The following is a 12,225-nucleotide window of genomic DNA, read 5'->3' as shown; positions in this document are numbered from 1 at the left end:
CATCACCTTTTTTTGATTGCTCTGAATTTGTCATTCAAAGACACATTATGTTTGACGAACTTAGGATTATCTTCAAAAAACCCGAAAATATCCCGCACTCAATCCCGCTTCTCTTAAGATTTCCTTCTTGTTTCAAAGCTATTTTCACTTATATTACTACAACATTCAAGGAGCTATAAGAATACTTTTATTGAATTGCAAGACAATGATTTTTTATAATTATTTATTTTTAATTTGATAAATCCACTGGTTTAAGAAAACTCAAGAAAAGATATTTATGAAAATGTACTTACCGGATTTGACAAATGAAATATTGAAGATTATGACAATAATTGAAGCGACATTAGAAAAATAAAATTCCAGACAAATTATCTTTTTGAAGACTAGGCAGCATGGTCTCCGACCTTAGCCTGTTCCAAACGGAACAAACGTACTAAAAAAAAAAAAAAAACAAATGGTGTTCATTTACATTTGTTTAAATATTGTATTTTTTTAAAAAAGATGAACATTTATAATGTGGTAAATAAAAGATTTTAATAGTGATTTAATTAGGTTCGTATTCTACCTTTTTCGTAAGCAATGATTCCACTTACTTGTAGCTTCATGGCTTGCCGCGCATTGTCCTTCCAATTATAATTATTTTATTATTTTGTGGTAGATTATCTGTAATATGTTATTTTATTTTTATACGAGTAAAATAAAGTTTGTTTATAAACATGTAATAAATAAACTAATCTCTGATTTTATATGTAAATAAATCATTAAACTAAACATTTTATTTACATATGTGGCAATATTCAATGTAAGTCTCATTTACCTCAACACTAAGGTGTTACAAAATTGCAGCAGCATATTTATTGCCATTCATTTTTTCCAGATTCTGTTCTCAAGATAATTATTGAAATAGTTCAAGATTGTTTATTACAAATATGGTAAGTATTTCTTCTTATTTTTGAACTATAATACTATTTTGTCTTAATTTATATCTCTATATACAATTATGTTCATTAGCAGGGTGACGACCCTCCATTTTTACCAGTGGGAACTGATGTTAGTGCTAAATACAAAGGTGCTTTCTGTGAAGCTAAAATAAAGAAAGTTGTACGTAATATTAAATGCAAGGTAAGCATTATGTTTGTTACAGAATATTTATATCACAATTACTTTAAATTTTGTATATAATAGTTACATAAACTTTTCTCATTTATTCCTATGTAAGTGAAATATAAATTTTTTTGCCACTTTCCATCAGGTGGGCTGTCAGCTTGTTTGCCATTCTAAGTTGTAAAAAAAAACCTCTGTAAAAGACAATATTTGTTTTATCTATTTTAATATTTTTTTTTATTTTTCATATCATTGTGACTAAATTTTGCAGGTAACTCTTAAAGCTGGTGGGGGCAGCATCACAGTGAATGATGATGTTATAAAAGGCACACTGAGAGTTGGCAGTACAGTGGAAGTTAAACAGGACCCCAAAAAAGATGCAATGGAAGCTGTAATTAGTAAGATACAAGACTGTAGCCAGTACACAGTTGGTACGTGTTCAGTAATATTAGTATTTCTGTAAATATGTATAATTCTTACTAAAAAATATGCTGTATATGAAACAAACAACAAATGAATCATTTGTAAATGGTAATATTTAGTTTTTCATAAAAACATGCAATAATATAAAAGTTATGAAAATTGAACATTTTATCAGGTGTCCAAGCAGACTATGCGAGATTATAAGTATTTTTTAACTAAACCAAGTCATATAATGCAAACCTATAGCTATGTCTATTATAGTCTGTTATTGTTTTTATTTCTTAATGAAAGTTCCAAATATTTCTGTAGCTATTTTTCAATAATAAAAAAAAGTCTATCTGCTAAAAGTATGTCTTCTTTTAATAAAAAACTACACCTGATGGTCACAAGAATAATTAATCTAAATAATCTGCTTGTAGCAATTTGTCTTCTTCAGAACTTTAAGTTACTGTTTTATTATTGAGGTCTCTATAGACCTCTCTAATCAATTCATTATAAATAAAAAAAAAATATAAATATAAAACATTAATTCATGAATATTCTTTTTAGTATTTGATGATGGCGACATAACAACATTGAGGCGGTCAGCACTGTGTCTTAAAAGTGGACGACATTTCAATGAGAGTGAAACACTGGATCAGTTACCACTTACTCACCCTGAGCATTTCTCCTCACCAGTAATAGCAGGCCGAAGGGGTCGAAGAGGAAGAGCTCAGTAAATATTTTTTTATGTTCTATATCTACCATTTTCTACCACAATCACATAGTTGTTAATGGTTATGGAATCCATTTATGTAGACCACAAGTCTAATATAAGGTTGCATTAAACCTGTAACTCCAACTATTAATAATTGTATAAAAATATATTTCAATAAAACTACTCTGATTACTTGTAAAAAAGTACATATACTTCTTATATTCAATTAATTATTCTTATATTAAAGTTGTTGACTTCTCTTGATGAAATCAAAATTTTATGCTCCTTACTGAAATGCTAGGAATGATTGAAAATCTTTACATATTTGCTGTTATCCAGTAGGTATGTGCAATATTATTTTTAAATACTTTATGTTATAACAATGAGACTTGACAGAGAACAATTAACTTGTTTAATCCTCATGATATATACCTTAATACATAATGGTATTGAAATGATATAAATTCTTTTATACACAATTTAAAATGGCAACCAAGGTTCACTTGATCAAAAGTGGTTTGTTGAAAGTGATGCTTTCGTAAGAACTATGGTTCAATGCATCCATGCCCTGTGATTTTACCCTGTACATACACATTAGTGAGAAGTGTGTGGCTAATTGTTGATTGCTCCGTGCGAGTAGGTCGGATGAAAGTGAAGGCGAGGGCAGCGTAGCACGCGTGAAGGCGGATGTGGAGCCGCATGTGGGGCGCGTGGTGCTGGTGGAGACGGCGGGCGCGGCGGAGCGCCGCCGCCCGCATCAACCCGCCTTCCCGGCACTTGTTGTCGCACCCACCGCGCAGATCAAGGTCAAGGAGGACTACCTCGTGCGTTCCTTCAAAGACGGACGATAGTAAGTCATGTGGCATGTTTACATAGCCACCTACATAATGACAATATCTCCACAATGAAAAATACGCCAATAGTCACAAATTCATATCACTTCTTTCAAGTTGCAATCCTTTAAAAAAAAAAAGAAAAAAAGCTTATCTTCATTTCCCCAAACCACAGTTAATCGTTATCTAATTATCACTGTTCTGTCTATCAAAAATTAATTATGATTGTGACAGCTATACGGTACCCAAGAAAGAGGCCCGCGAATTCCGCAAGGGCAGTGCACCGCTGGAGTGGGCTGGCGTGGAGGCCGCACTGCAGTACCTCAACAATGGGGTGCTACCCCCGCACTGGGACCGCGACGCATTGTTCAATGAACCTAGAAACACATCCGATGACGTAAGTTTACACTTTATTCTTCTTAGAGTCAGTACACACAAGGCAATCTTAGGTGTACTAATTTACCTGAAAAAATAAATTTCTTAACATATATAAGTAAATGAAATCTGATCATAACAACTTGCTAGATAATGAAAGGATTTTTTCGTAATCGTTGATTGTTAGCTTACTCTGAAACAAAAATCTTAATTGTTTTGCATTGATACACTCAATATTTAATTATCGCGACTCACTATTATATGTTACTTCCATAAATTTTGTGTGGTTTTATATGAAATAAATATTACAGAGTTCAGACGACGAACCGCGCGAGGAGAAGGATCACTTCGTAGCGCAATTGTACAAGTTCATGGATGATCGCGGTACGCCTCTCAATCGCAACCCTACCATAGCCAACCGAGATATAGACTTGTATAGATTATTTAGAGTAAGTCCTATATAAAATTTATTAATATTTAGATTAAGTACTTAAACTATATATCTAGGTTTGCACATTGCATAAGACAACAGAGACACTTCTATACTACACTATTTTGTTCTCAAAATAGAATAGGACTTTTTTACAATAATATATAAATAATATATACACATAATAACATTTAACTATGTAATAACATAAAAAATTTAGAACAGCCTAATAAAAAAAATTATCCACTTGAAACTTTAAAATTTACTGTGTTGCTTTTCTCTGCAGGTTGTCCAAAAATTAGGTGGATATAACAGAGTAACAAATCAAAATCAATGGAAATCGATTGCCGATAAAATGGGTTTCCACCCGGTCACAACCAATATTACTAATCTTTGCAAACAGGCCTATAAAAAGTAAGTACGTTTTTATTTATTTCGAAACGGAACAATAATAAAAATCAGGTTAAAAGGTACTATACTATTTGCCAATAATTACATCACGTTAAGTCTAAAACATAAAATTTAATAAGTACTTTTTTGTCACTTTATATTTTTCTTCTCATTTATACTTTTTTATTATTAACGAAGTGAGGAGTAACAAGGTTTTATATAAACGAAAACTAACTGACGTGCCAGACTACCGCCACCTGCCGGATCCATTTCGTTTTATGAGAATAAAAATTATTATGTCTCTTAAGCCAGTAAAAAAATACAAATTTTCCTTAAACCACTCATCTGAGCGGTTTCAAACACTGAAAAAACGTAATGAATCTAACGACGCGAGATTTTTATATATTAAGATAAAGTACAGCCGCCTGGTCTCTCCAGGTTTCTGCACAGCTTCGAAGACTTCTACCGGAAGCTTGGTGTGACGCTGGTGGCGCACCCCCGCGGCGCCCGCACTCCGCCCGCCGGCCGTTCGCTTATACGCGACCGCGACCGCCTACCACCCTCCGCCTCCGCTTCCTCCTCTTCCACTCCCACTAGCACACCACCACAGGTATGGAAGAAAATTAAAATACTTATCTCGATTACTAATTTCTCACATAGTATATAATATCAGTGATATATATTCAAATTTTCACAAATATTGTATATGAGTATTCCTACATCATCTTTATATCTGGAAGAGATTGCTTTTAGCGAAAAGTATCTCAATATGAACATTTCTTGTAATTATTTGTATCTATGCATAATAAGTTTACTACTGTAATCTTTTGGAGGAGACAATAAAGAGTATCTATCTATCTATAAATTAAAATATACTTGTACTATGTACATAGATTTAAAAAAAAACTGAAATTATATCTATATGTATAAAAATTATTGCCACTTTTCGTTATAATTTTATAACTCAAGAACGGGCTCACCTATCCAAACCAAATGTTTAGGCCTTGTTCAGACTATTTAGTAGATGGTTTATGTGAAGTTTGCACAAAATCGGTCGAGCGGTTCTTCATTTATCACATTTTTTGTAACAAATGAATTCAATAAATGGATCATTTTGTTGATGATGATTTTTGTGTCAAATTAAAACTTTTTTATAAGATAGGGATTGTGCTGTCAAATTGAAAACTATTTTCAGTGTTGACAGTACAAGCATGTTGTTATGTCATTCATATGGTCATTTAATTTTTTTTTTATTTCACTTTATACGTAGCGAAGCACGTACCGGGCGGCTAGTTGTCTATGTAAATGTTAAGTCGTTTGACAAAGATACTCAATACCTTTGTCTCATTCGTATTCTGCCATGAAACATTTGTTTTTATTGCTGAGTTTTGGTTTGAAGGGTATGATGTGGCAGTAAAATTTCTGAGTACAGATGCATAACAACTTAGTCCTCGGCTCCTCATAGGCTGTAGGTAATGTTCATGTCTATAGGCTACGGTTACCGATTTCTATCAGGTAGGCCGTCAGCTTGTTTGCTATTCTAAGTTACATAAAAAAGACAATAAATAGTATCTGCTTAAAACTATATAGGATAAACTACGCTAAAAGAATAACGACCAACACAAATGTTTGAGGGTACACAGCTATATAACTAGTTATCAAATAATTAAGGTAATCAGGTCTTTTCCTATATGAAAAAAAAAGAACATTAAGATTTTGAAGGACTTCACGACTGCATACATATTAAATAAATTTTTATGTATTATTTTATGATTACTTTGTATTATATAGTAATATAATTTGGTATTACCATACAATGAAAATTATACAAAAATATATTTATACTTGTATCACTATTCACATGAAAATACACATCCTTATTTATATGTATTGTACATAACAAAAAGGAATTGTATCAGAGAAATATTTAAATGTAATAGTGCACAAGAGCAAGCTTATCTGTAAAAGAGATTTCTTCCAGCAAACCCAATAGGAGATAAACTGACAGTTTATTATTAACTATTATTATTTTAAAATAATGTCATAGAACAATATTAATATGTATTCACTGTATAAATATTAATAGCAAAAAAGAATCGTACAGTATCAATTAATTGCTATGAATACAAACCACTAACAATATGTGATAAATCACTGTTTTGCACACGTACGAAAAATGATTGAATAAAGTAGAGTCTGGATTATCCGAACATCAATTATCCGAATATTTTGATTGAGTTATGGTATTATTAGTTAATTGGTTAAATAGATATTGTGTAATCGATTATCGTTATAACCTGTAATGTTTTTGTATCGTATTGTCTAAATGACTTATGTACAACCCTTTACATAATAAAAAAAAAAAATATTAAAATTTAATTATGTATTGTTTGATTTAACTTTGAAGTCTATTAACCACATTTTCGATTACATGGAATACTCCTAGTTTTATTTGATTCGGATAATCAAGATTCTAGTTTACGTCCTCTTATTTTTTTTTTCATATACCGTATACAAAAAAATCCAGACTACAATATGATAGTATAAGTAATTTTAATTTCATTTAATACGTATATTTTATATAATATATAAAATAAACATTTTAAACTGTTTAGCGTGGAAAAGACAAGGACTCGGATAAGAGCGAGACAGAGAAAAGTGACAAAAGTGAAAAAGAAGAAAAAGTAGATAAAGTAGAGAAAACAAAAGATAAACCTCGTGGCAGTGACGAAGACGACAGCGCTGACAATCAGCCGCTAGTTACTACTGCGCCCAAGTAAGTCAAATTTAAGAGTTTTAAGTCTGAAGTTTATATACATATGTAAAGGTAATTGTATTTAAATATATATATATATATATATATATATATATATATATATATATATATATATATATATATATATATATATATATATAAGAATTAGGTTTTTTTTTTTACATTTTTATTTCTCCCTATTGCATCATTGCACTTTGTAATATCTTACAGTGTCACATACAATTAATTAACTATATAGTGTTATTATAGTTTTCATAGAATAAGCTGTCAACATTAATTAAGATGACACCTTATTAGATGTGCTTTTAACGCACACCATACCCACCAGAACTGATCATAAAAGAGGTTAATTTTCAATAAAAAAAAAAATGCATATTACTTCCTTTTAAATATAAGTAGTCTACCCCCAGTCTTTAGATGAATAAATATTATATTTTTATAGGATAGAAAAAGAAAAAGAGAAAGAGAAAGAAAAAGACAAGGAGAAGGAGAAGGAGAAGGAAAAGGAAAAAGAGAAGGAAAAACCGGCACCAACAACACCAGTAAACGAAGACAAACCTATTATCAAACCCCGATCGCAATCTAAAAATCGCAGTATCATTCCGATCAAAACAGAACTACACGAGAAGAGAACACCTAAGCGGAGGCCTTTATCTTCTAAGGGTAAGTAATTAAAATACTTTTAGTAGCGTCTTTCATCATTTAATCTTGTCAGTAGAGTTAATGTTAGTTTACTTTTTTAAATCTGTTCTTAAATTCACTTTCTAGAATTTCCTAAACAGCTGAGACAATTAAAATTGTGTTAACAATTTATAATTCTGTTTCCTAAGTTGGTGAAAGCGCGAATGTGAGCACGTCAAGGGCATCGAGGCGACCTCATGCGTCTACAGACAGTGATAGCTCAGGAAGGGCTTCCAGGTAACTTTTAAAACTACAAACTGTATACTGTTTCTGTTTGGAATGCTAATTGCTTTGAATCCCTTAATAGAAAAGTATTTTCACTATTGTTTCGCTGTCATTAAAGGTTTCAATAAAAACATTATGTAGGTATATATTTACTTAAATTATATGTAATTTTAAAATATTTTAATCACGATATACGAGTATATTTTTATAAATGGTAACACTGTATTGAACTTCAAATGAACATATATATAAATGATAATTAGTATAAATCAATGCGGATAATCCGCGATATTCAGCTAGTTTAACAATAATACTAACAAAGCAAAGGTATGTGACCAGGTGCGGACCCACGAAAAAAATGCAGAGTCGCCGCAGTCAAAGCGCGAACTCAGCGAGTAGCGGGAACACCATTGCTTCCAACAGTAGTAAACGGCCTCGGAAGAGGAAGAATACAGAGTGAGTAACACATTCTTATAATTAGATTGCTTTACATTTAAAATTAAAAAATGCCTTTTAAAATTCTACTAATATTAGAAATATGAAATATTATATCGATATTTGGATGTTTTTCCGTAATCACGCTTAAACAGATGAATGGATCTAAATGTCGTAAGATATTTTATTCTGATTCAGACATTTAATATGTAAGATACGTATATATATATATATATATATATATATATATATATATATATATATATATATATATATATATATATATATATATATATATATATATATATATATATGGTATATATTAAACTCTCATGTTTATGAACTGTAATTGCTATGGATGCGACTCAATGTTAGCTCCACTTGATTGTTTATTTATTTTAAAAAACCAACAGTGGTTTTACAAATAAAATCAACAAACATTTTATAACAAAGTAGTATGGTCAATAACAGGTTTTTCTAAATTAAATTCTGTTGATTAACAAAAACAGCTTTAAAATTAAAAGGATAATTTAAATCGCTTCTAAGTCATACTCCTCTCCGTCATGCGAACCCTGATAACTAGTTCGATAGGTACGATTTCTTACCAAACAATATTCTCTCTGGGCACCTAGTAACTATCATAATGATCATTTAATTATTGCACAGACCGTCAACAAACGAGCCTAGCAGATCGCGTGCGGGCCCGGCGGGCAACAAGGCGCAAGTGGGCGACAAGCTGAAGGTGTACTACGGACCGACGCAGTCCGAGTCCAAAGTTACGTACGAAGCGAAGGTTATAGAGGTGTCTGCGGAGGGGCTATTGCGCGTCCACTACACCGGCTGGAACACACGCTACGACGAGTGGATCAAGCCGCAACGGATTGCGCTCAATGTCACCCAGCACGACGCCAGAAACAAAAAGGTGCTAAGCCTACCACTTGTCACAGTCCAGATATAGAGTGAAATCGAAATCTTGGGCTTTACATTAAAACCTGATATAGAATTTATTAAGTCAGAAATTCCTTGAGTCAAAAATTCGAAACCAACTAAAAAATTTGAGCGTCCCGTATTAACATCCAGCAAGTTAATAACTAATAAATAATAACAGCAGGCTCAAAACGTTTCGTCGTTTTTCGAATCATGTTACTTTGTTGAAAATATTCAGTTCACTTGTACAACACTCCCTTAAAAGAATGCTAATAATTTCATTCTATATAACATATATAGCACAATATGTAGTACACAAAAACTTTATGGCACGTTCAACTCGCATAATATCCAACATCTATTGTTTAATAACAAATGAAACTGTATACTTCACTCGATGTCAGTATATAATATTTAGTATAAAATAAACATATTTAAATGTTATATGTTTTTCTATTTTCAGAATACAAGTATCAGCAGGCGTTCCAGATCCAAACGATTAGAAGGTAAATATTTTACTTTTACAAATTATTTCGTCGCGTAAACTAAATCACTGATAAACTAAATACATTTCCCTTTCTTCTTTAGAATCTTCCGCTCGATCTGAGAGCGATAGTGACTCAGACTCAGATGATGACATCAAGAGGCCTCCTAAAAAGTCAGACGACAAAAGTAATACAAAAAGTATGTATGCCATTGATTTCTCTATATTGTTTATCAGAATAATATAATATGCATTTAACATTGGTTTTATAAAAACTTTATGTTTTGCAGCTCCGTCCAGATCAAAAGATGCTAAATCTAGCGACAGCAGTAGTTCAAGTAAACCACGCAAGCGCCCTATAAGAACAGTGTCTACTCCAACAACAACAATACCGGCGAAGAAACCACGACCCAATGTTACTGAGCATCAGGGGCGTGACTACGACCTAAACCAGATCAGATCTGAGCTCAAAGGATTACATTCTGTCAAACAAGAGACAGAAGAAACTAAACAAGAAGTATCAGATAAAGAAACAATAAGTCCTCCCCCAGTAACGACGCCCACGCTCGAAAAGCAACCTGAACCTGAGAAACAAGCTGAAGATGTTTACGAGTTCAAAGAACCTGAACCATTCGAAATAGAACTGCATGATGAGAAAAAGAAACGGACTCACCGTATTTTTGATGATATATCACCAAGCAAGTATACATCATCATTATCAAAGTCACTGAGTGAAGAAATATCTGAAGATCCATTACGGCCTCGACCGTCTACCTTAAGATCTCCCTCTTTATCACCATTCAGAGATTTTGGTACATCCCGTGATGTTCCAGGAAGACAGAGTCCTGAGGAGGACTCTAAAGATGATTTGTTTTCTATGGATGATGATTCATTCCCAGGTGAAGGTAGTTCGGGACCAATATTTGAAGGATTTACTCCAGCTAAAAACCAAGAAACATATTCGAAAAAGAATAAGGTCTCTAAACTTAGACAGCTCATAGACGACGATTCCCCAGATAGTCCCGCTGATGATGAACAATCATCTGAAGATGAATCTGAAGATGTAGTAATGAAAGAAGAACGAGAACCAAGTCCAGTTCCCTCAAATACAGAAGTGCCAAAGATCCCAGAACCTGTATGTAAAGAAGAAGATAAAGCACCTGAAGTTATAAATGAAATAAAAGTAGAAATAACCAATGAAACAATAGAAACACCTAAACCAAAAGAAGTTTCGCCTGAACCCACTAAAGCACCACCTTCACCAAAGAAATTAGAACTTCCTAATACCAATATTATCACACCAGTTACAAATGCTGCTGCTGTAATCGCTCTTCCTGAAATGCCAATAGAAGAGCCTATAAAGGAGGAACCGAAGCCTAAGAAAGATGAACCTATGAAGCTACTTTCTCTCCCTCTCCCTATCGTAGAACTTAATAAAGAGAATGCTCTTAAAGTGATTATAGAAAAGAAAATGGATCCTGAACCAGTTCCACCAAAATTAGACCTACCATCTAGTCCCTTAATAGATACAGAAGAAGATAAATCGGAACCTGATAGTCCAGCGCGCATCGACGTGCTACCTGAACCGCCGCCTGGCTTCCGACTGCAAGCCGAAGGACCCAAGATAGCCGAGAAACTTCTTAAAGCAATCAATAGCGCCAAACGACTTTCAATGTCACCGTCGCCGGTTGAGGAACGTCCCTTAACTCCTAAAAAAGATATCTCTAAACAAGCTAAGCAGGAGGGTAAATCATCTCCCACCGCATCAGACTTTAAAACAACGATCGCTAGTAAAGTGGAAACAGCAAAACCTGTGATTAAAATAGACTCTGTCAGAAAATTCAGCCCACTGAATATCGGCGACTCTATATTTGGGGAGCCTTCGAATTTGACTGACATCAAGCGCGACGCAGCAGATGTGAAGAAGGTAAAACCGAAGGAGCCGACACCACCCAGGCTGCAAAGTCCGCTGAGCATCTTGGAGAGACGCAAGAGCGTGGCAGATCTTCCTCTGAGTACGCCAGGCAAGAACAACAAGGTGCTCAGCGACACCATCCAGAAGCTCTCCAGTCAGATCAACCAGTCGGCGGCAGCCGTAGCAGTTGCAACCACCATACCGCTACCAACTTTCCCCGCGGACGACAGGAGCGAATCCAGTGATTCTGACGACTCTGAAGGGAGAAGGTTTGTTCAATTCAAATTTTATATTATCATATTTGACTATTTCACATAACTCAAACTGTAATTTAAGAAACCTACTTGTTTCTGTCTGCTTATGTCTATAGGCGACGGTTACCACTTTCCATCAGGTGGGCCGTCAGCTTGCTTGCCATTCTAAGTTGTATAAAAAAAAAACCTAAGTAAAGTTAAAAATATTTTCGATATTTCTTCTACATTATCGTCATAGAAAATGATTGCGCGTGAATTAATTACCAGTTGGGTTAC

At 33.5% G+C, this 12,225-nt stretch overlaps 1 protein-coding gene across 1 annotated transcript in view; it reads left to right on the top strand.

Moving 5' to 3' along the window:
* The first annotated feature begins 444 nt into the window (after positions 1-444).
* LOC113519829 (AT-rich interactive domain-containing protein 4B) overlaps positions 445-12,225 on the top strand; it is an 18,068-nt gene continuing 6,287 nt past the window's right edge. The window contains 18 exon segments of the mRNA XM_052900374.1: positions 445-552; positions 878-932; positions 1,012-1,122; positions 1,376-1,535; positions 2,077-2,242; positions 2,865-3,074; positions 3,292-3,454; positions 3,744-3,881; positions 4,149-4,276; positions 4,691-4,862; positions 6,868-7,028; positions 7,471-7,691; positions 7,859-7,946; positions 8,274-8,390; positions 9,036-9,291; positions 9,760-9,802; positions 9,885-9,980; positions 10,071-11,964. Of these exon segments, the coding sequence (XP_052756334.1) occupies positions 930-932; positions 1,012-1,122; positions 1,376-1,535; positions 2,077-2,242; positions 2,865-3,074; positions 3,292-3,454; positions 3,744-3,881; positions 4,149-4,276; positions 4,691-4,862; positions 6,868-7,028; positions 7,471-7,691; positions 7,859-7,946; positions 8,274-8,390; positions 9,036-9,291; positions 9,760-9,802; positions 9,885-9,980; positions 10,071-11,964 (4,127 nt within the window). The 5' untranslated portion in view covers positions 445-552; positions 878-929.

The sequence above is a fragment of the Galleria mellonella genome, unplaced genomic scaffold, assembly GCF_026898425.1.
Source record: "Galleria mellonella isolate WM207_F2 unplaced genomic scaffold, CSIRO_AGI_GalMel_v1 utg65, whole genome shotgun sequence".
Taxonomy (NCBI): domain Eukaryota; kingdom Metazoa; phylum Arthropoda; class Insecta; order Lepidoptera; family Pyralidae; genus Galleria; species Galleria mellonella.
The sequence above is the reverse complement of the archived record's forward strand: the minus strand, read 5'-3'. Positions and strand labels throughout refer to the sequence as shown.